Source organism: Chanos chanos, chromosome 8, assembly GCF_902362185.1.
Source record: "Chanos chanos chromosome 8, fChaCha1.1, whole genome shotgun sequence".
NCBI lineage: Eukaryota > Metazoa > Chordata > Actinopteri > Gonorynchiformes > Chanidae > Chanos > Chanos chanos.
This window is the reverse complement of record NC_044502.1, coordinates 35,537,092-35,562,753: the sequence shown is the minus strand read 5'-3', so window position 1 is coordinate 35,562,753 and position 25,662 is coordinate 35,537,092. Positions and strand designations below refer to the sequence as shown.

The 25,662-nt window shown below is 42.1% G+C and overlaps 1 protein-coding gene across 1 annotated transcript in view; it reads right to left on the bottom strand.

The window, feature by feature from the left end:
- The window catches only part of LOC115819642 (neural-cadherin), an 85,604-nt gene extending 81,190 nt beyond the window's left edge, over positions 1 to 4,414 (bottom strand). Inside the window, exon 1 of the mRNA XM_030783143.1 lies at positions 3,475 to 4,414. Coding sequence (XP_030639003.1) covers positions 3,475 to 4,414 — 940 coding nt within the window. The remainder of the gene's footprint in view (positions 1 to 3,474) is intronic.
- Positions 4,415 to 25,662: the final 21,248 nt, after the last annotated feature.

Below are 25,662 nucleotides of genomic sequence, written 5' to 3'. Positions count from 1 at the left end.
ATAACCTAATGGTGCGCTCTTGCACTCTGGCCCTCTTGTTTGCTTTGGCTTTCACTGACATGATTAAGTTGACACAGGCTTGATGTGGACAATAACGCAGTCAATGGCAGTGGAAAATGCACAGACAAATTGCTACGGTCAACTCGCCCCATGGAGTCCACGAGTGCCCACGAATATTAGCTGTAATTTTATTAAACTCAAGACAAAAATATAGATTTTTTTTTTTTTTTTACCCAGAGAGCCAGTCAGATGAAAATATAACATGAATATGGGTGAAATCCTATTCATAATCCTCTGTCCAGTTGTAACATGCATGCTCCCTCTCTCTCCCTTTCTCTCTCTCTCTTTTTTCTTTCTTTCTCTCATCTCTCTATCATCTCTGTCTCTTTCACTCCAAATCCCTCAATTTTATTTTTTTCTCATTTCATTATCCCAGCGAAGCTATTCATTGAAAGTATTTTCGGTGCTCTGAGAAAGATGAAGCTGTCTTTCAGTAAGGACTTACTGCACTCATACCTTAAGGTGAGGGGATGAAGAAGTTAGATCAACCCAGTGGGAGCGGGGGGTGTGGGGTGGGGGGTGTTGAAGATAGAGGAAACCAGCCCACATGTACAGCAGACAACTCATTACCAATGTTTACCAAGTCAATGGAGGCACCATGGGGGATGTCTGTGTGAGATTTAGCATGCCAGCCCTGCAGTGCCATACATACTCACTACATCGTTATACTAATGGTGCAGGACAAACTGCTAAGGCCCACTCTATGAGGGGCTCGTTAATTAAATGGCATCTGACACTGGAGTGAGTCAACCACACTGGTGTTCTTCCATAAAGCACTGAAGGCTTTTTTTAACACAACTTTTTAACACAAGCTTAGTGCATGAACGAAGAACACATGCTATCCCTACAGGAGCATTCAAATGACATCAAATTATACTGACAAAAAGAAAATATGCCAGAACTTACATAATGCACTACAAAATATTCTCACTATTACTACACATGTATAAGAGTGTTTTCATTGGGGACAATTTCTCAAGAAAAGGAGATAGCCTGTGATGGTACCTTTGCAACAGTGGACTGGAATTAGCATTCGATATGGGGATAATGGTGGCACCAAAAATTTTAACAGTTAGTTGTGTGATGTTACATGCTGTATATACATGCATGCATGGGTGTATATATTAAATATATGTATATACAGTATTTGTCATAGTGTGTACAATACATATGCCCATCCTACTTTTGCTTCTCAGCAGATTCAAGTGCTCGATATTAAAGAATTAAAGACAATGGATGGGACTGCTGTATCTTAACTTCTCATCTGAACAAGAGAGAGAAAACACTGCTTCTCAAAAATCAAAATGAATTTGCTTGCATGTGACTAGACAGTGGTTTCAACAATAATGATCTCCCATAAGACCTTTGCATTGGGTTGTCTTTTTTCACATGTGCATCTGTGGCACAATTCCTTTGTGCTATGTCTACCAGCTAATTGAGATGCCAAACTAAATGTCTTACTTATGTCATACTCACTGTGAACATTTTTCACTAATGGGTTAACTGAAAAAGCAACAACCCTCTTCAAATGACAGGATTTTGACTAGTGCCATTAAGAAATGTTCAGTTAGGTTGTGACAGATAAACTGTTTGACAAGTAGAGCCAAAGAAGATACAGCTAGACACATGAGACCCAACCACAGTCTTCTCTGCAGTTACATTTCTGCTGATGAGTATCAAACGTTCCTTTTGGTTTTAAATAAACCAAAGTGGTGAGTGCCCTAATTGGCGCTACAGCTCCAATAAAATTCTCCTATTTCATCTGAACCAGCGACAGTGTCCCAGTGGCAAACACATTAAAATTATATCAAAGCACAAATCAAGATGGGACAACAAGATATAATTAGACATGGGAGAAGCCGTAAGGGTAAAAATTATTCATTTATTTTCAATTCCAACAAGAACCCACAGCAGATAGGGAGTTGATAGAAGATAGATATTTTGGATGTCTAAATGAACTGCCTGATCTGCTTGCGTATACCGATTATATGTGATTTACAACCGTAAAACTTCCCTGAGATTTTTTTTTTTTTAATTTGAGTAAACATGCCAGGAATGATTTCCATTGTACCTTTGAAGCTGCTTCGCTTAACTATCACAAATGATGACCTAAACCAGAATCCTAAGGAGCTGCAGTCAGATATGATGATGGATTGGCCCTTCCTCACATAAACAAACTCTCATGTGCCCAACATAAACAATCTACTCTGTCCCAGACCAGGTATTTGAAAGTGTGGGGCTACATGTGCTTTCGGGTTATTTCCAGGTGGATAAATAACTCTAATTACTCCAAACAAACAGTGGATACAGATTTACAAACGAGGCTCTGATTAACAAAATCAAAACTGCATGTCTGGGTTGACCCAAACCACTTACACTAAACTCACCCACAGACATAATTAGCAGACTCTCCCCTAACATTTGCTTTAATTCAGGTGTAGTGACTTGAGAATGCTGAGGCCTCCAATCCAGCTGACCTAAAAATGCCATTACCCCAACTAACAACCATAGACATGGCAGTTTTCCATAGTTGTAAGTTTTCTCCTCCAACACACAAATTTGAATACTTTATTTTATCATCAGTGCCTTTATGAATAGCATAATGTTATGAATATTGGCTTATGAATGTTTGACTTATTGCACTGGCAATAGGTTATGTGAGGGTAAGGGACATTTGGGCAAATAAAGATGAGCCCTTTTTTGCCAAACTGATGTGCTGACCAGATCTTCTGAGTGGTTTTGCATAGTGTTTTAACATTCAAAGTAAACACTTTTTCAATCCTGTTTACTGCCAACCAAGACTAAACATCTTGAACCTAAGTGACAGAATTGGGAGAGAAGTGTAAGGACCTTGGTAAAACATGACAAAACAGACACATCAAGCAGACATAGCCTTGGTAGAATTCATTAGCTCCCCAGGTATTCTAACAGGGGGAAGCCAGAATTAAAATAAACATCACAGACTTTTCACAGACTCTCTCAACAGCGTTGAGGGATGCGCAAATCCATAAACCATACAAACGCAGGAAACTGCATATTGATATTATCAACAATTCCATTGGCGAAGCTCCGCCACAGTCTGTAGCTACCGTATGCACTCTGCCCTCAGCAACAGCATCAGGCGGCTGTACAACGCACTGCGTAATGGTTGTTGCCGAAAAAAAAAATCCTAATTAAACCTACCTTGCAGTTTTCACCAGAGTGGTAATATAAATTATTTCGCAATATAAATCATACTTTCATTGCATGTAAAAAGGTTATCATATAGATACATGTCCCTGAGTTTAACTGATAGGCTTTTAGTTTAACGCTTGGGTCGTACTTTCGTTTCGTATACAACGAGTAATTGTCATACTTAATTAGTAGCTTAAAACAATCCATGGCTTTTTAATATTCTACAGGGATCAGCCTTACCTCTCAGATTATGGATTTTAACAACCACCTCCGCGGTAGACCTCAGTCTGTGGGCTAGATACAGACGACCCGATTCCCTTTCTATTTGGACTGGGCTGTCTGCTTCCGAAACAATCTCGAACCATTTCTTTTCGAACTTCTGATCAGGCACCGTGAAGATCACGTCTCCAACTTTTACGTCTTCAGAAACTGTTACAGTGTAGAGCAGTTCCTCCGAAACTGCTCTTGGTTTCCTAACTTTAGAGAAGACAGCGCGATTCACATCAACCTGAAGTATAACAGGTTGACTCTCCAGGGCAACATCCCCGTTATCTCTTGCATGAATGGGGACGGTAATTTTGTCCACATCTTTAAGGGAGTGAATTAACAGGACCTGTCCAGTTTTGGGGACTACGTGTACGTACTGGTTTCTGGGGGACGTGTAGTATATGACTTCTCCGTTTCTCTCTGCATCCCCATCCCGTGCACTAAAACGAGCAATCTCGGAACCTATTGGAGTAAATTCGTCCACTTCTACTCTTTTGTTTATAATACTGAACTGAGGTATGTTGTCGTTAGTATCAAGCACGTCAATTTTGATTGGCACAGCATGGCTGAAACAGCCAGGGAGCAGCGCAGTCACCTCGTACCTCGACTTGGATTCCCTGTCAAAAGTTTTTGAGGTTTTCAGAATGAATCCTTCTCCCTCGCGGTAAATGAGGTTAAAATCCGACGCGTCCGTTCCTTGCAGAGCTTTACTCAGTGTCGGTAAATTTACTTCAATGCATTCGGCAACAGCAGGCAAAAGTAGCCCGGTCACCGCCGTGCCAGCCGGTGCGTTTTCTTCAATTCGTCCGAAATACACATGTGAGTTTGCTGTCACAACAGAGGACAAGAAAATGATGCACAAACAAACATCCAGAGTTCTTGTAGTTTTCGCAATTCCTCGATGTACCCTCATGGTTCCATCAAATCAATCTAAGTCACCCTGTTAAAACACAAAAGTTCTATTACTTCTAAAAATTGTTAAAACGCATTTGTCTCTCCAACAAGAAAAAGTTGGTAGAGATACCATAAGAAAGAATTTTTTTGCAATTATCGAAGAGGAAATTCGTTGATTTTAGTGGTTGAATTATTTAAGTCAAAGTGTCAGTGCTGTTTGCTACCCCTCAATCGGCATCATTCAACTCCACTAGTGCCTGCATCCTCTGACACACTGTGGCACAGACTCCATGTGGTACCCTGATCACCGCCCATAAAACACAACCAATCAAAACAACGAATGGGACGAACTAGGCGTTTATGTCCGCCCACACGATTGGAATACACAGCTTCGGAATAAACAGACGTTAGAGTTTAGCATTCATGCCTTCGATTTTGAACGGCCAGCCACATCATCAACAAAAGCGTTGTCTGCCACAGAGACTGGAGAACATAAACGCGCCTTGAGCGATGAACACTAATTCAAGGCTGAGTTGAGAGGTCGCTGCTGCGTCGATAACAATCGTGAATAATCTGTTTACATTTAAAAAACAACTGTGATTTTTTAAAAAAAATCATCTTCTACTCCAGAACTGGACACTCTGAACGCAGTGACAGTTCTACATATTTTAAGATTAAGTTGAAGATTAACATTTTCAATTGTATTTATTTAGTACTAAAAAGAACACCAAATACTCCGTCTCAAGAAGATGAAGCACAAAAAGCAAAAAGAACATATATATATATATATATATATATATATATATATATATATATATATATATATGTGTGTGTGTGTGTGTGTGTGTGTGTGTGTGTGTGTATGAGCAGATTGAGTAGAAGAGGCTTTGAATGTTTGAATGGCTGTCAAGTGGGTACAGTAATCAGGTCACTGGGACAAATTGAGCTTCACCCTCATCAGCAGTGCATAAATAAACTAAATTACAACATGCGTGGCACATGTGTAACAGTCACCTGACCTTCACTAGGTTTCAATGAGGCGTTACAACATAAGACAGACAATAATGAAATGCACATTATTATTAGAGATTCTTCTAAAAAAACGTGTGTCCCGTAGTCCTACGACAAGTTTTAACCCAAATCTTAATGACTATGAATTCTGTCACATACATGGTTGTTATGCTTTATTTCTCTCTTGTTATTTTAGTGTAGGAGAGGCAGACAGGCAGGAAGTCAGGCTTATACCAGCATAGAAACTGCATCTCCAGATGTACTGAAGCTGCACTTTTAGAGTGGGATCAATAGAAATTCAACAAACTTCAGCAAGCTAATCAGAAACCTACATATTACATTTCAGTTGTGATTTATTTAACTCCTTAACACCAACTTCTCACCACAAAAAAATATTATTACTTCCAGGACCTGCCCTCTCTTTATCTCATTTATCAAATATTATTCAGGCTGTGTGTGTGTGTGTGTGTGTGTGTGTGTGTGTGTAGGGAGGGTGGGGGGTATTCTCCACTATTAAAACTTCTGTTCAAACAAAACTTAATGCTACAGTAATGTGACTACAGAAATGGAAAGAGCAAGAGTCAAGAAACATTTTTTCTGGTGCTGTCTTTGAGAAATGTCATCCAAAGTTTGAAAGAGAGAGAGCTTGATGGGTTTGACAGCATGTCCTTCTTTCAGTGTAGTACATTCTGGTGTGAGAGTCACCCAAACAGATGTTGATGGATTCTGTCTGAAGCACACTGGAAATGCACTGAAAGATGAGATCAAAATGAATCAGTATAAGACTTAAAAATAATGGTAGCTGACTGAAGATCCCATGCCATACCAAATGACAGTAAGGCAACTGGAACTCAGAACAATTTTTTTTTGTTTTAATCAATAAACTAAAGCAGTTTTATGAAAGAAATTGTGTCCTTCTCACCATTAAAGTTTTTTTTTCAGTCTCATTGATAAGTAAGTCATCATCAAACACAAACTTTTGCTTCTTTCTTCCTCTTTCACATAATTACATTTTAATTTATCTACTGCCACCATGTGATGTAGAGACATCGAAGATTTTTTCCTACAGCCAGGGAGACCCAGAAGTGTGAAAATTAGGAAGAAACTTGATGAAAACACACCACGACACCATTTAGCTGTTTCATTCAGGAGATGTTGGGGAGATGGCAAAATGAGTCTAGCTTCTCTCCCATCATGCGCATTGTTTCTGTTCTAATGGTATAATGTATCAGACTGCTTTTTAAATGGAAGTGTAATTTACAGAAATCAATGCCTTTCTGGACTCTTCCATGAAGCCGTATTGACAATTCACAACAGGGGTTATTTTCCTGCAGTCCTCATCTCATCAAGGTCCCCCCCCCCCCAGCAGCAGCATACACTTACCTATGTTTACCTGGTCTTTCCGTCAATGGAAAATAAGCCACACAAAAAAAAATAAGTCTAATTGGAAAGTATCTTGGAAATTCTAATGGCATTTGGAAATGCTCTCCACTTGCACTTTCAGTACAAATTTTGAATAGGCATATTTTTCTTTTCTTTTCTTGAAAGCATCAGGTATGTAATTAACTTGTTCTCCTTTGGCAAAGTGATAGCTGTGTGCTATGTGTCTTTTGCTATACTTGTGATCATATCAGTGAATGAGTTATATCCCTTCAATATTTCTGACAATGGCATTACACAGAAAAATGTGTTCAGTGAACAACTATCTGACTAAATAGGTGTCTCAACATACACTGTCAAGAAACACTGTCATTCCCACATCCATATAACAGAATTGACCCTCTGTATGTATGAGAAATATGTGGGATAAAAGTGTAAGCTTTCTTGAAGTATATAAATACATCATACGAATGTGTGTGTGTGTGTGTGTGAGAGAGAGAGAGAGAGAGAGAGAGAGTAATTATATATATATATATATTTATATATTACATATACATACATACACGCACACACACACACATATATATATTAGTGCTGTCAATAAATTAAAATATATAATTTTTTATACATATAGATGTATAAATTAGTTAAAGTTCTACACTGATCACTGATTACAAGAAATAAATCACCCAAATCCTGTGCATCCCAGGAAGTTCACACTGAAATACTGTATGTATGCTTTAAAGGGATTAAAGAAATCAAGTATATATTCCTTTAAAGCCCAACGGCCTTGTTTAAACATGAAACTCCAGTCGTAAATGGTCTCTTCTGCAGTGGGGCACCCCTGCTACGCCCCTGTTTGAAAAGCAGAACACAAATTACAGCAATTTACCCCAAGAGGCAGTGTGTCTATGACAGGGGAATGGGTTTCAAGTTGACGGTGTCGAATGTCGTGTCACAGGCACTCACGCCAGTCTTTCATCACTTTTTGGCATGGCTCTCTGTGGAGAAAGTGACAGTTATGGTGAAGGAAAGAACGCAATCTTGTGAACCCTGAGTTTTTCTATTTAAGGTCACCAAAACTCACTCCTTACTCTCTCTCTCTCTCTCTCTCTCTCTCTCTCTCTCTCACCCCCTCAGTTTTCCCTTTAATCTGACAGTAAAATTAAGGCCAGGTGCATTTCCTCGTTCCACGCCCCCCTCCTGTTGCAAAGACAGAGAAAGAATTATTCAAGAGTTGAAATGACTCCTGCATGTCCATCATCTCCTCGTGTGAGGAGAGGGGGTCTCGCTTCCCCCGTGCCATGTATCAGATCTCTGGCTTGGTGCTTATATCCACTGTGACAGATTGATAGGCGTGTGGGACAGTCAGAGTCCCTGGCCCTGTTATCATATTCCCAAGGATGAGTCTTCATCCTCTATGCTAATGTGCCCCTCTTCCTGACTACATCAACCCTTCCTCATGCTAACTCTTTCTGGGCTGTCTCTGATATCTGCCGTCCTGGCTGCTCTACTTTAGTCTTCGGTCTGCTCCCCGCAAAAACTTTTGACCTCTGTCTCTCTCCTAACTTTCTCCTCACATCTGCCTTGTATTACATGCTCAAACCCAAGCATTGCCCACGGTATGTATGATTATAAACTGAATTCCTTTAGATCGGGTCTATGCACAAGGAGTGGAGCCAATGCATTCAGAATTCGGTTAATAATAGTAAAAACAGAGCTTTTGCCTTATATATCAATCAATATCTGTCATGAGTATCAGGCATAATTCCGCAGGTAACGGAAAGCAAGACTGAGGTTAGAGCTTGACGGTCTGTCAGCCAAATGAGAGAGAGAGAGAGAGAGAGAGAGGGAGAGAAAAAAAGAGAGGGAGAGGTAAAAAGGTAGAGAGAGACTCCTTCTGACCCTTGAAATTGCTGGAGCAGGGACAGCTCATCAGTCACTTGTGGTGAAGTATCAGTCTCCGTGGCCGTCAGACTAATAGAGCCCGTGTATCAGGCAATGCTGCATCTGTCCTTACCCTGCTGTATTTCCCCAGATTTACACACTAGACCTCTACCTGTGACTGCCACCATTTGTGCTGCTGGCTCTTTCATCTAAACCAACTGCACATGTGAGCTATGCCCCCTTTAGATTTAGTATCGAGAGATGTTACTGCTTACTATATATTGCACTGCCCAGCGCCAAGAGCTTTTGTGAGTGTAGGAAATTGTGATGCATTCATACAAATAGAGTAATAGAACACCAGTGGTGTTGTTTTTTGGGAAAGAACTTTAGAGGTTGTTTTAATTTCATACATGTGTGTTCCTATCCTGGCCAGCAGAGAGCGCTCTCTTGAGCTGAGCGCTGGTAAATGAGCCACCTGTGCCCAGCAAGAGCTCTTCATCTCTCTGACCACCAGCCACGTAAATCACTCAATCAGACCTCTAGCAGCTCTGCCATCAGCACACCCTGCTACACATCTTATGGGTAATCAGTGTTGTTTTTTCACCCCTCCTCATCCCACACACACGCACACACACACACACACACATACACACACACACACACACACACACATGCTTACGCGTCCTGCAGCAGTGCCTGTACCCCCGCCCCCCTCACCTCCTCTTCTCTCCCTCATGCCATCACTTTTCTCTGTCTTCACCAGTCAGAGTGCCTGCAGTCTCCCCTGATCCCTCTGATTGCAATCAATGAAAGCACCTTCTAATTCTGTCCGCTGCATTTAGCAGGCCCCTTGAAAGCGCTTAATGTCTAACGATTTGTGACAGAGTGTATCATCTGAGACAAACCATCATTTGTTGTACCTGTAATGAACGCCTTGCAGGGTCTCCGTTGGCGCGTATTGTTTCAGGAGAGAAGAACACTCACCTGGGAAAATATCTGAAACGCCGAAATGTTTCGTCTCTTGTCTAGAAAAAAAAAAAAAAAAAAGCATACACGAACAAGCAAAGAGCTGATATAATTAATGGAGATCGGTTCATCAACAATGAGTATCCAGTAGGCACATATTCTCAATTAAGAATGTATGCTTACCAATTAAAGTTGAGTGCTCCTAATGGTTCTGCATGTAATGTTTACAAATGACATTGCTACTTCTGCATGAGCAAACATTTTCAGCATGTTCAATTACCAGTAGAGTAGGACTGTGAGTGTAAAAACAGACACCACACCATATGGCAAAATACCAACTGGTATTTGAAACTAAATAAACACCAAAATATGATCACAAGAAGATTTTTTTCTTTTAATCTTTTGGGCTTTTTGGGGGGATGTATAAGTCTGTAACCTACATAAAACTGCAAAAAAAACTCCTCCGTAAGACGAAAGTATGTAAATATGTGCAGTCAGCCCATACCTAAGTGTCTCTTAGCTGTCCTTGCTGAGTTTTCCCTTTCTTTTTATGTCAGTCCCAAATGCTAAAACAGAGAAATGTCTTGGCAAGTACTGCAACAATGACAAAAAAAAAACCTGCCTGAAAGGTAAAAAAAAAGAAAAAAAAATAGGGTAAAGCGTTCTTATCGTCTTATGGAGGGATGATCTAATTATAGAATCCCATGACTCTGTTGATTTTTTTTCTTTCTTTTTTTTTTTTTTTGTCAGAGAATCGCCGAGAGGCGAGAATTCTGCATGGATTGGTGTTTGCTGAATCTGGAGAGCCTAATTTCTCTTCTTCAATGATAATCAAAAAAAAAAAAAAACCTGTTTCTGTCTCTTCCTCTTAGCAAGAAAATGATGGCAGCACTCCTCGTGCTGTGGCATCTACATAAAGACTCTGGTCTGACTCATTCTCTCCCATTTTAAAAAGCTGCTACTCAATTTTTGCTTTGCTTTTTTTTTTTTTCTCCTATTGTCTTTGTGTGGGCGTGCCTCCTTGCTTGAGAGGGAAGCTTGATTGCCCTAAAGTTGAATCATATGAAATCTGTGTCCGCTGCATGTACGCTGTAGAGTTTGTCTAGCTTTCTTGGTCTCTATCTCCTTTCGAATTACCTATCGACCTGCCTATCCAAAATAGGCCAATAGGAAACATGTCTCTTAACGTTCAATAATTTGCTCCAGTGTTCTAGCCCGGAGTGATTTATAGAGTTTGAGCACCTTTGCTGAAAAAACCTTCATGCTGATTAAGCCCACAACTCTCTGATTACTGTGCCATTTCCTGTGCCTCTGCATCACTGCCAACATGAAACAATTTGATGTATTATTAAATGAGATGTTTAAAAAAGGGTTTCTACTCTTGGATGTGTGTGCGTGTGTGTGTGTGTGTGTGTGTGTGTGTGTGTTTAGATGAGTGTGAGAATAGATAGCTGTGCCTGAATGTGCAGTCCCCCTTACTCAGGGGCGCAGTGTGAAGCTGGAGGAGGAGGAGGTGTGATTAGGAGGAGAACCACCTCACCATCAGAGTAGATTCAAGATATTTCTGTCATACTGGATTACAGTCAAGCCTTATCAAGCGAATGCAGCCAGTGTAAACACAAGCACAAAAATAGGGACGATGACTCAACTCTGCTTCCTAATGAGTGGAAATATAACACCATTACACTCAGCTATTACTGTTTTGTTTTTTTTTATTTCTGCGGACATGAATAACTACAGGCATCGTGAGGGAAGGAAGTCAAATGTTTTATGTTTGTTGTATACTCCATACATAAGTAAGAGCATAGGAATCATGCTCACGCGTCTTTGTCTTTCTTTGCTCAGCTCAAGCACATATAACTTAATTTCAGCAAAGGGGAAAAATGTGGAGTAGGGCCGGATGAATCTGGGCTGAATGTATCCATGGCAGAGCGTATTCCGGTGAGCCAAATTACACCCGTGCCATTCTTACGCAAAGTTAATACTTTAAGGGCTCCATTAAAGTGTACGCGCACGTTGAGAAAATAGATTGGAACGCTTTTGTTTTCATTAAAATATACAGGCACATTCGGATACACTGATCTGTAAAAGATGTTGAAGCGACTGTGACCTCTGTTCAGGTAACGCTTTGAGAGGAAAACAGGACACAGCTGCTGCTCTGTATAGAATATCAAAGAACCCAAATGGTGTTTGGACAGAATTTATACAGTATTTGATAGTCACAGTGGTGAGTAATATACAGATTATGCAGTAGGCATGTGACAGTCAAATTTCCATCAGAATCCAGGTCTGTTCTGGTGGAGCTCAGATACTGGAGCTATAATAAGTCCAACGTGAGGAGAGAAAAAATTTATGATTCATAAAAAATCCTTAGATTAAGTGGTATTAAGGCTGACTTGGCTGACTGTTTGTCACTCACAGCCCAGATGAGGGAGCTGGGGAAAATCGTGTAAATCATATCTAGCCTGTGGCCAGCTCACAGAGTAAATCCATCCTGCTGCATACAGCTGGGAAACAAACAAACAGGAACAATTTTCTTCCTTTTTCTTCCAAACAGCCAACCTAAGCTCTCATCACCTAAAGACTGGAACGGCACCTTGACTGACACATCCGTCACAACTTTCATTAGCGGTGCTAAAAAAAGAACAAATAAAAGACGGGGTAGCTTTAACGTAAATAAATAAATAAATAAATAAATAAATAAATAAATAAATAAATAAGTAAATAAACATAATGAATAGAGCGACATTCTTACATAATGCAGGCATTCATTCTGCGTTGATTGTTTCCATGACCTGTCATTATTTTGACATTAGAAAATGAACAAATCCTCCAGAGGAAGTTAGCTAATCAGACAGTGTTTTTTTTTTTTTGTCTGTCAGACTGTACCTGCAAGACACACAGACACACACAGACATACACACACACACACACACACACACACGTTCGCATGCACAGGCAGGCAGGTCGTGGCCCAGGTTTAAGCTCACGGAGAACATGTGGCCTTCACCGAACCTGATTGCTCTCAGATTGCCATGTGACAGTTTGGACAGGGGTGCTAGAGGGAGGCCTGTCTCTCAACATTGCCCCTAATGTGAAACATCTGCTCTGTCGCTGACACTGCATGAGGGAGCGGGAGTGCCCCCCCCCCCCCATCCCACCCCGTCTCCCTCGGCTCACCGTGTGGGAATGTCCATGACAAGCCTTCAGCTCGTTAACTCTAAGTCACAGCATTGCTATGTCTGAGAATCCTGTCTGTTTTCACTGGATGCAGCTGGAACCTCTGGCCGGGTCATTAGAGTCAAGTAATACACCTCAGGATCTGTACATTAACCCTGAATAACTACATACCTGCCCAACATATCTAGCCTCTATATGTCACTTACCAGGAATTCCAGTAGGTACGATGTACAGACTGATCATATTCATGGGCACACACACACATACATATACACTTATATCAGGGCTTACCAAGGAGAACCATCATCCCAAGGCAGCAACAACAATTAAAAATGCATCAACACAGGTAAATAGTGTGAGATGTGTCAGGTTACTTATCAGTAGAAAGACACCTGTACTGGGGGTGTCACACTCACTCAAAAAGTCCAAACTTTCTTCACTCCTCACCCTGCCGACCTCCTCCCAGGATTCGGGCTTATCAGTAATCATTGTGGCTTCTCTGCAATTGCGTGAATCTAAGGAATCTGTGAGCTAGGGGAAAGAATAGCATCTGGGACCTCCAGTGAATGCTGGGAAATCAGAACACAATTGTGTTCCATAAGTAAAAGGTATGAGTAGCGGGGTGGGTAATACAACTGGCAGCTTAATCCATTTATGAAAAGCAAACTGAAGTTCATGCATGAACACGGTTTGTAAAATGGCCCAAATTCAAAGTATCAAACGCGCTAAGCAGAGAAAGAAAACAACAACAACAACAACTAATGGCAAAATAAAATATACAGATTGGTGATAAACAAGTTTGCGAGACATAATTCCGCAACGACCATTCAACAGTTCAGTTGTACAACCTTTAAATATCTTTTGCAAAACTAATAATGAAGTCTGACACTATAAGGTAGGGAGCAGGGGGGAAAAAATTGTTCGATATTATTAAATTAAAAAGAACAACCAAGATCCTTTCGTGTGTAATTTCTCGTTCCATTCATACAACTGTTTTACATTCCTTTTTAAATGACGGTTTATCATTTCGTAACAAATGGAGACAATCTACAAGAGCAAGTTGGCACGACACACCAGGGTTCCAGACTGAGAAACTGGGGTAGATTTAACACAAATCTGGTGGATGCCTGCATTTCACTTCAGCTTTGTCTCATTCACTGTCATTCCAAAGCCTCTCGGAGACTTTTCAATCCTCAGACAGTGGTTGTGCAAAGCCATCGACTTACTCCACGGACAGGTTTGATACTGTCAGACGAATCTCGGAATGAAGGTTGTGTTACTAAAATGATTTGTGATATGCCTCAAAAGACATTTTTTTTCCATCTTACTTCATTGGGAACGAATCCAAGAAAAACAGTCCTGGTGCCTGTGAGCACCAGGTTGGACCTGTCAAATCAGTCTGTCTGTAAGGCTTCACGCACGGCAGACAAAAGAGCCGCCATTCACCCATTTCCACAGAGCCATGATTCAAACAGGCCATTATGTTTAAATTAGACCACTGCGGTTCTGACATGGGATGGATGGGGGTGGGGGGTGGAGAGGAACTGTCACTGTCCTGATTGAGCCTAACAGAAAATGACTCTCAATCTTACAGCTGGAGACAAAGGCAAAAGGCAATGCTTTCTCTACACACACACACACACACACACAGAGAGTGAGAGAGAGAGAGAGAGAGAGAGGGAGGGAACTGACTGACAGGAGAAACAGCTGTTAACCTTTAGAGTCAGAGCAAAAAGCATGTGTGCTCTTTGGTTTGAAGAGTAATAACTCACAGAGTAGTCAGTGAAGGATCTTACCATTTCAGTAACCAATCCACATGTCCAGGCACTGACAGTTCCCCCGACCGGACCGCCGTGTACAGTCCTATCTTATCTTTCTCACATCTATGAAGTCGTCCATAGTACCTCTGCTTCCCCACAAAACAGATTTACCCTTTTCACTCCGATGCCTTTTCTGCGAACTCCTGCAATAGCTATCTCTCTCTTTCTTTCTCTCTCCTGACCTTTCTCCAGTCCTGTTTTCCCTATGACTCTGCTTCTCCTCTGTTTCTCCTCTCTGACCAGAGCAGTGCCAGCTCACATCTGCAGAACAAGTTCAGCAGTCACTTCATGACCCGTGGAAGAACGTGAAAGAGAGAGAGAGAGAGAGAGAGAGAGAGAGAGAAGCCCTGATGCGTCAATGTGTTAGTGTGTCCCTTTTGTAAAAAAGGTAGCAAAACATTTAATAACATTCTGTCTTTAAAAACTGTTTAAGTCTATTTCTTGGATCATAGACTTAATTAATTGGATCCATCGCCTTGCAAACACTTTACTCGCTAATACTGGTCGCGTTTTCAAGTTAACAGTTTAACTAAGGTGTCTAGACATTAATTTCACATAACGTGCAATAAACTGAGCCATGGTAATCGCTAGATATGATTGTACAGTGTGTGTGGAGCTGGTTGTGCCCTGAGCAAGCAAGTGTGTGTGAGGAGAGACGAGAGGTCTGGCTTTAACTCAGCCCCCCTGCTGTGCTATGTGAGCTGTGTGTGTTCTGTGTGCAAGGTCGGTAATACAAAGGTGACACTTTTGACATGATGGGAGAGACAGACAGGAGAGAGGCTCAGGGCAAGCTTATTTGAGCTCCATTAAACTCGGTGGCAAATCATATCCTAATACCTGTTGTCATGGCAGATTCACTGGAGTGAAAATGGTTATCCAAGCCACAGGGTGTTAACACCACCCACACACACTAACCCACAGCATCCTCATGACCGTCTTCCTCATGCACAGATTCACATGTCAGATCTCTCTCTCTCTCTCTCTCTCTCTCTCGCTCTCTTGCTCTCTCGCTCGCTCTTTCTCAAACTCACACACACACACACACGCATATCACAACTTGCTATACACCTTTACACACACACCTAGTTGTCTTATTTTATGCCTTGTTACATGATGTCTACTGACAGACTGTCCTCTGTATGTCACCACTTTTTACTGACATATATACATGGCATCCTATCCTTCATCTTTAATCTCTCTCTCTACCTCTCACTGTCTCTCATGCTTTTTTAGAACAGCTGCTACGTTTTTGTTGTTTTCACCAAAACATTATGGTTACAACAGTCCAAAAGTGCCGAAGCACTGTACATAGGAATAACTTTTATGATCACTCCACACTTTCGAAGCCATAACATCAAAATAAAATCATCCGTAGTTTCGACAGAACTAAACTAATACCACTAAACAGTGTCATTTTGCTTTGGTTATCTCTCTGAATACTGTGAAGAAGCCTTGGCAGTCCCTCGGTTTCAAAAAAATACAATGCGCGCTCCCTCTCTTTCACCACAATTCCAGACTGCTGTTTCTAAGCAACTGGACACCAAAGCACCTCCCTCGTGATTTCAGAGATGCCACAGGCAGTGGGAGGTGATTATCACGGCCTCTTATCACGTATCGAACTGATACCCAATTTCTGAGCAATTTCTGCAAACAACCATGAGAGGGACAAATGGGAACGCTTAACATGCCATAAAGCTGAAAGAGCGTGAACTCTAAAAAGAAATGAAAACAAATATGAAAACTCGCTTTTTTGAAAAATATGAAAACTCCCTCCGCTGCAGTTTAATATTTTATATGGGGGACTTGTCAGGCTGTCATGCCTGGAGTGGGAGAGAGAAGAAGGAAAAACAAACGCGTCTGTCACCAGAGCTAGAGGCCTGGACTGAGACTGTTCTGAAGCCCAGAGAGAGATCCTGTGCTATGCCAGTGCTTTTATCTGAGAATCATGCTTTCATCTCGGATCCGGAGATAAAGCACACGCCCGTGCTGACAGAGACTAACATACTCCCTAAGCACCGGTTTCTGGATGGCACTGACCATTGACATCCCCACTCTAAAGACCACTCGCTCGTACACACACACACACACACACACACACACACACACATAAAACACCGAGTCAGACACAAGCTTACAGGGTTATATGTGTGTTGATATATAAGGTTCTTATTTCAGGAACAAGTGCACTCAGAAGTATAGCACTAAGGGCAATGAAAAGGGCAACGTTTTCAAAATATCAGCTGCTGAATGGAAAGCATGATTGTTGTGGATGCAGAACAGAGAATAAGATCTTATCTGAACATGTTTGTTCTCTGTACTGGTTCCTCTCTCTCTCTCTCTCTCCTTCTCTCTCAACTAAAACCATGTGTGCAAGTCCCAAAGGAGAGTCATTATGATAATCCTACACAAGCCAAAAAAACACAGTGGAAATGAGAAATTAAATGGTTACATTCTGACACAATAACACATGGATACATCATTATATTTTACAGCAATTTCATTCTCAATCAAAAGAAGATATATACACAAAATGAAATTGCAATTTAAACTGGTACATTTCCATAAAAAAATACAGCTGGCACAGTAAAAAAAAAAAGAAAAAACAAGGTAAAAAAAAGAGAAATAAGTACACAAATAGACTGATAATATGTGTGCAGGATAATAACCATTAGCTTGTTTTTAATGGGTCTTACACAGAAAGACTGAGAGATTAAAACCTCTGGTCCTAATGAACATGTTCTGGATGCAGTGTCCTCATTACATTTCCATCTGTGTGTTTTTTTCCCCATTACTCTCTCTCTCTCTCTCTCTCTCTCTCTCTCTCTCTCTCTCCTCGCTTTTTTCTCTTCTCTCCCTCACTTTCTTTTTCCTTTCTTTTCATCACACGGTATTCTTACATACTTTTCTTAATGGCTTATAGTGTGTAGATGAGTCCAGGTTGGGAGCACTTAAAGCTTCTCTCTCAGAGCCCATGATTCTGAAGACCCAGACTCATCTCCAGGCCTCACAGAGAGGCTTAGCGCTCCCATTATCAATTCAAGGTTATGGGAGAAACACTTCTGCAGCCCACAAAATCCACATTGTCTTTTATATGAGACACAGGGCGGGAGGGGAGTGGTGAGGGGGGGGGGGGGTGGTGTTGGATGGGGTGGGGGGGGGGGGGGGGGGGTTGTGAGCGGGAGATCAGTCTCAGTCTCAAATGAAAATCATCAAATCGCCCGCTGCCGTCTCGCTCCGCTTCTATCAAGGCCTGGATCTTGATCCCACATCTTTTTGATATTATTTTTTCATTTCTTTATTTTTCTTTCTTGTCTGGTGGGCATGATGCAGTGAGAGAGAGAATACGGCAGAACTGATGGAGGGGGAGGTGGGAGGTGGGAGGCGGGCGGGGGTGGGTGGGAGGGTGGTGGGGGTGAAGGTGTGAAAGCTTTTCAGCTTAACATTTTGACTTTGTCTTCCATCTCAAAAGCATAATGGCAAAAAATGAAATATGCAGCAGGTTCCAGTGGTGACATTTCAATCCATCCTTGAATTTTTACTTTCCGAGTTTAGCATCTGTATTTTCACCATTCTTCATTCTTCAGGAAACTGGACTCTAAAACTAACAATATGCTATATTTCATCTCAAATCCTGTTCTCTTAATTTGCATCAGAACAAGTTTATTGATGAGACCACTTTTTGTTAACGGATTAAACAAAGCAGAAGAGACAAGACCAAGAGACTAGTCAACTGGCTTGAGAACCAGCCCCCCCCCCCCCCCAGTTTTTTGAAGTACACTCATAACATCAGTTTTGATTCATGAGAGGCTATGAGAATAAGGGAGATCTTGGCCAACACACCCTCCCATCCAAATATACGTAGTTACATTCCCTTTGGACTCTGGGCTATAGTCAGCATATGTAACACTGCTATGTTTGGAGAAATGAATCCCAAATGCTGGATGTGCTTTTTCACTATAAGCCAGTGCCTTGACTGGGTATGCTATTTGGGAGTGCCTACCATAAAAAAAAAAAAAAGAAAGAAATATATATATATATATATATATTCAGTTCTTAATGATGAACATAATTACACACTTATAAAATGTGTAGAAAAACTTTTCAGTAAACGCAGAAAGCATATTTAATCATTTCTAAACATTGGAATTTATCAATCATTTAAGTGTATTTTTCTTTGCTTAAATCAATAAAAAATGTCAGTTTGCCTAAATAATTGATCATTTGTCCTTATTTGGCACTTAACTGGCAACAGTTACCCTCCCTACCACACACATACATACACACACAAACACATACAGAGAGAGAGCGAGAGACAGAGAGAGACAGACAGAGAGACTGCAAGAAAGAGGGTGCACATATTAGGAAATGGGTCAGTCTGGCTTAGAACTGCCCTACTATTGTCAGAGGGCCACCTCACCTCATCGCTAACCTTCTAAACAAAAGCAAGACTCCCTCTTGCTTCTCCTCAGAGCAAATCTCTAATGACAGTCAAACTTCATGTGAGTCAGAGTGTGTGTAGCTCATCTCCCAGCAATCCGTACTACATACACCTGCTGTTGCTTTACACCTATCCTATTACCAAGAGACAGAGAAAGAGAGAGAGAGAAAAAAAAACAGAAAGTATCCGCAGCTAACTTCAAAGACTCCAAACTAGACATTGTTTGGAATGATTTGCTTAAAGAGAAATATGTAGGAGAAAAACATTCAGTCCCAACTCAGTCCCAACTCTCAAACACCCTAATCCTATTATAACACTCCACCGTATACCTACTGCTTTCCCAGTCATTAACTCTCAACTAGGAACACCATATCCCAGCCGACTAGCCTTAACCCAGAAGAAGTAGCAGGGATGGATTCAAGCAGCTTATAGAGGAAGGAGATTTCAATACATGGATGCACTGGGTTTTTTTTTTTTTTTCCCTTCTTCCCCCCATTTCCTTAAGGCAGTGTGTCCCCACTCTGAGGATAATCTGTTCAAGAGATGCTAAATCAGCTTCTCTCTAGAGCTTATGCTCACTGATCCAATGCCGTGTGTCTGGGCAGGCGGGAACACGCATGTAAGAAACCTCTCGTGTTTTTCACATGCCACTCAGCTCTGAGGTCCTGACGCGTAAACTGGACGTAGCACATGAGACGGACATTGCAAGAGCATGAGGCTGGCAGGGTCAACGTGATAGGTATGATGGGTTGAACTATGGTCTGAATGAAGGCTTTCCACCAAATGTCTGAATGGCCGCACCTAACTGCTGTGTGTGGTGAAACTGAGCTCTGTGTCACAATGTGTACAATATATATCACACTGTGCGTGTGTGTGTGAGTGTGTGTGTGTGTGTGTGTGTGTGCATAAGTGTGAGAGAGAGAGAGAGAAAGAGTGAGAATAAGGGCGAACTACACCTGAACTGTGTTGCTCTCCTCTGTTCAGGCATGCACCAGTGCTTCAATATCAGGGTCCGTGGGGAGAGACTGGGGAATGAGAGAAGGGGGAGGAGGGTGTCCAGCTCAGGACTTTTTATAAATACCTGAGTGACTGAGCAGTTGGCCATCTCTTAGATTAAATATAGAGCATCCGCAGTGCAACTAAAACTGCATCATCATCCCTGTGATGGAATATTGTGGGCGGAGCACTTTTAAAAGTTTTCGCCCAGCGTCTTCTCCTATTAACTTTTGTTATTCTCCCCATCAACGCTAAATCTGGTCCTTCGAAACTCACCTTCATGAACATCCCGATAAAGCCATGTCATCAGTTCGGAGCAAATGGAATAAAGGCTACCAAGTCATTTTTAATATCCTTCGTAGGCAACGCCGTGTCTAATTAGCTTTGAAACTCAAATCTCTACCTGGGGGAAAGGTGTGTCCGCTCTTCGGTCAGTCGGCGACATACGGTGCTCTGCATGACCAAAAAAAAAAAGAGAAAGTACTGCGGAGCTTAAGGACGAATTGAACGGCGGCTGGCTTTGTATAAATTCGGTTTTACTCTGAACATTCTCACCCTTGCTTAATACCAATTTATAGTGGAAGTGAAACTACTTTGCAGCGTGTAGTGTCAGTTTGACCTTGGCGCTCGGTCACAGAAAGAATGCCTGTTATGAGGGAAGCAGGGCCAGAGCCAGAAGAGGAGGCAAATACCAATTCTCTAATGGCTGCTGCAGTGGAAGGAGAGTGAGGATGTACAATGCTGTATAAAAAAATTTTTTATATGTGAGGGCAAAAAAAGCATAAGTTCCCAAAAGAACTCAGGGTGCATAATGAGTGGGGGGGGGGGGGGGGAGCTGCAGTCTGAGATTGCGATAGCTGCCAGAGTGAACAGCCAGTTGAAAGCGTGACCTTGCCTGCTCGGATGACAAAGGAAAACGGTGCCGCACACACACACATACACATACACACACGCGCGCACACACACACACACACACACACCGTGCGCTCACACTCTTTCCCTCCTTTCATTATTCATGTGCTCTCCTTGATTTTGGGCGTCTGCCCCACATTCTAAATGCCAATGTATCTTATTTGGATGTTGGCAGCCAGAAAGGTATAGCTCTCTCTGCTGCATTTTTAATATTGTTTGCCATTTTGTTTAGTTATACTTTTTCCCAGGCTCAATCACATCCAATCTCTCTTCTCTCTCTCTCTCTCTCTCTCTCTCTCTCTCTCTCTCTTTCTCTTTTTCCATCTCTCTCTCTTTCTTTCTTTCTCTCTCTTTCTCTCTCTCACTCACTCTCACTCTCTCTCCTTTGTCCGGTCTGACCGGGTGGAGGCTAACTTGGCCTCTGGCGACATGCAGCAGGTCCTTTATCCTTTCTTTTACCACAGTGTCTTCTTCCCTGATCACAAAGCCGGCCTTGTGAGATGAGGCGGTCGGGTAGAAGTCTTCCGGTGGCCCCTGTGGTTCGGTGCCCAGATCATGTGGCAGCGGGCATCAAATAAGCACTGATGTAAAGACAAGGTCCTCACAGAGCACCACTCTAATGATGAAACAGCGCAGTAATGATTCCACTGAAACTCTGTGTTCTTTTTTCTATCCTGCACAGTCTGGTTTGTATATTGATGAATCTATACACAAAACTGAAGCAGAGGTAGGCAGCTTTTCTCTGTGCAATGCTGATCAAAGACAATGTGTTGTTTTGAAATGTGGAGAACAGAGAGATAGTGAGGGAGAGGCACAAAAGAACACAGAAAGAAAGAGGAAGAGAAAGAACAAGAGAGAGACAAAGAGAGAGAGAGAGAGAGAGAGAGAGAGAGAGAGAGAGAGAGAGAGAGAGAGGATAGAAGAGACAAAAGTTTTAATAATGCATCTGTAATGCTAACATCTCAGAGTTATGCCAGAGTCATCCTGGAATGTCCAATTAGTATAAAATATTCAGGCTTGTGCATTCCCTGGCATGGCACAGAACAGAAAAGAGCAGAGCAGAGCAGGCACAGAGCAGACACAGATCCGGGGCGTGAATGCGCCTCTGTGTGTGTGTGTGTGTGTGTGTGTGTGTGTGTGTGTGTGTGGGTAACACCAGCGTCTGGAGGTGGCTGTCTCTATCAGGAACAGTTACACCATGAAAGCAATCTGAAACCTGCCACATAGCAATTGTAAGAAGTGTGTGTGTGCGTGTGTGTGGGGGGGGGTTAGAGGTGGGGTAGGGGGGGTTGCTGAGGAAAAGGACTCTCAGAGGATCTCATGTAGCTCGTGCTCCTTGACAGAGACCCATGACAAACCCAACAAGGGACGTGACAAATCTTGTCAATCTCACAGTATGTCCTGAAAGCCATGTATAAAGTTATGGCAGATGATATTGTTCTCTTGTGGCGCTAACTGAGTCTGATTTTTCATGACAGCTAAAAGTTACTTATCCTAGATTCACTGAAAGACATGTAACTCCAGCCAAAGAAGAACCAGTGAACTGTTTTTTTGGGGGTTTTTTTCCCTCTCCACAGAATCTTGTAGTCTGTATTTAATTTAGAAATCTACAAAATAGGCCTGAGGAATTATGACCCATAAGGAAAGTCTGTGTAAATCTGGAGCGAGATCTTTTTTTTTTTTTTTTTCCATGAGGCTGAGCTCTGGTGGCCAACACAAACTTCCAGAGAGATTACAGATAAACTGCAGCCGAGATGCAAGCCTCCACTGCATGTGCAGGATCTATCCAAACTACAAATGTAAAAACTGTTAATGGATAATAGAAGACATATTCAAGTGGTGTTCGCGGTCCCTATAGTCGGGGCAGCTTGTCTCCAACAGAGCTTCACCGCAGACCGTCTGAGAAGAGGGAGAGAGGGAAAGAGGGAGTGAAAGAAAAAAAAAAAAGAAAGAAAACAAGAGAGAAAGAAAGAGGGAAAGACAAGAAGGAGATCAGCATTCCGCTCAACCCACACGATTCACCGTGCTGGCTACGTCTGCTGGCAGTGACAAATTTTCTGCTGCTCGAGCAGAGCCAGTTCATTTTCTTCTGCTTGTTTTCCCCGCCGCTCCCACCGAATTGTTTTTGAACCTCGACAGGAGAGAGCAATGCGGAATATACATTTTCACACTCTATTGGCCCCCTGCAAACACAAGTAGGGTGCCCTTCCATGGAAAAAAAAAAGACAGGAAAGAGGCGAAGAGAAGAAGGAGGTAAGACAGAGGGAACAGGAGAAAGGAAATGTAGGCGATGAAGGCACACTGGAGAAAAAGAGCACAGAGATAGGTGCTTAGGAGGGGGGGGGGCGGGATAATATATTAAAGACTTTACATTCATTTACCCTATGAAAAAGTCTTCAATCGGTCACAGTCGTATGACATACCGTCTAAAGCTACAGAACCTATTTATAGATAGATAGATAGATAGATAGATAGATAGATAGATAGATAGATAGATAGATAGATAGATAGATAGATAGATAGATAGATAGATAGATAGAAAAACAATTCAGGGTAGTACCTCTTTTTCTTTGCCCTTTTTCTTTTTTTTAAAGTGGAGTTTGTGTTGGCATGGTGATGTAATCACATCTGATTGGCTGTGTGACAGGAGAGCCAGCCTAGGACATGCTCTGTTCGCTTTAACAGCCTTGAGACGACACCAGAGGATCCATTCTTTTAGCAAAGGGATTTTAATGGGCAGAAATAGGCAGCAGTCATTACATGGTATAAATCTTGATTCTCGGAGTGTCTTCCACAACATCATTCCACCATACTCTATATTACCACCAGACAGGTGACTGGTTCTTTTTTCAGACCGACTTTAACAGCTATTCTGTCTCACTCAGCTCCAGAACTTGACTCTCTAGCAGTGACTCTTTGTCATGAGTAAATTAGCACTGAAACTATTGTGCAAAATTCAAGTGCTTCCTAAAGAGCTGTATTCAGACGAATGTTCACTGTCTTGTAACAGGGTCAAATTCTGGTCCAGTGGATCCAGATGTAAGATGTTAGGTGCACAGGGCAAAAGCTAGGGGCTATCACCCTATCACCTTTCTGCGGATAAAGATGAGGGACAAAACCCAATGTGCTGACAGACCTGTACAGGCTGTGTTCTGCCTCAATCCTGCTGTGTCATCAGAAACACTGATCCAAATCTGCTGCATGACGCTCAGAACCACCCAAACAATCCCTCCCCACCATCAAACCTCCTGTCACCTCCAACAGCCCTCTGATACCACCACTACAACTAAACCTCCTGTCACCTCCACTAGACCTCTGATACCACCACCACAACTAAACCTCCTGTCACCTCCACTAGACCTCTGATACCACCACCACAACTAAACCTCCTGTCACCTCCACTAGACCTCTAATACCACCACCACAAGTAAACCTCCTGTCACCTCCACTAGACCTCTAATACCACCACCACAAGTAAACCTCCTGTCACCTCCACTAGACCTCTGATACCACCACCACAACTAAACCTCCTGTCACCTCCACTAGACCTCTGATACCACCACCACAACTAAACCTCCTGTCACCCACACCAACCCTCTGATACCACCACCACAAGTAAACCCCCTGTCACCCACACCAACCCTCTGATACCACCACCACAAGTAAACCCCCTGTCACCCACACCAACCCTCTGATACCACCACCACAGCCTAAACTCCATCACCTCTTTCCTCATAGCAGCCAATAAACACACAAAACAGCGTGTAAATGCACATGACTGTATATGAGTATGGGAGAGACCATATGTGTAAGACGACGTGTGTATGTGTGTGTGTGCCTGAGAGAGACAGAGGATTTATAAAGAGCATGAAAGCAAATGATAATATAAGATGAAGAGAGTATCAACAAAAGGGCAACACAGCAGCAGTAATACATCAGGAACCGAGAAGGTGATGCATCCTTAGAAAATCCCCGCAAATCTCACATGGGGAATTACCATCGCCTCTGCAGTACATGCAATGTACTTAGTAAAACTTAAATCCAACCTGACTACTAACGGAATGGTGGAAGGGTGGTTAGTCTTTGTGAACATGTGTGTGCGTGTGTGCTTGTGTGTGTCTGTGTGTGTGTGTGTGTGTGTATGAGAGAGAGAGAGAGAGAGAGAGAGAGGGTGGATGGAGTGACCTCTGCGCAACACAAATCTGTAGTTAGAGAAAGAGAAAGAGGTAGAGGAGCAGCAGAAAGAGGGAGAAGCAGCGATGGAGCAAAAGAGACGCAGAAAGGAGGTGAGAAAGCAAGAAAGAGAGTTTGAACGCAAGAGAAGCCAGTTAAGAAGTCTCTGAGTAGATACCTGTGTGAGTCTATATGTGTCTCTGTCTCCCCCCAGTGGCTGGCCACTCCACCAGAGAGGGCACAGACTGAAACAGTGATACTCCCTAGATATCACTGAGGTAGATGTTCCCTAGCCTGTATTTGTCATTTATGAAGGCAAAAGTAGCAAGAAGTCTCATAATCTGTGAATGATAAGATTTGCCAGAATGAACATAATAAAAATTGACAATTTTATGCTTAACACCTTGTACTTTGCTCTTGTTAAGATTAGCAAGACCAAGGCAGCAATGCCAGGTGTACATCATTTAAACAAGCTCAGAATTTGACATCTGCCAGATTGATTCT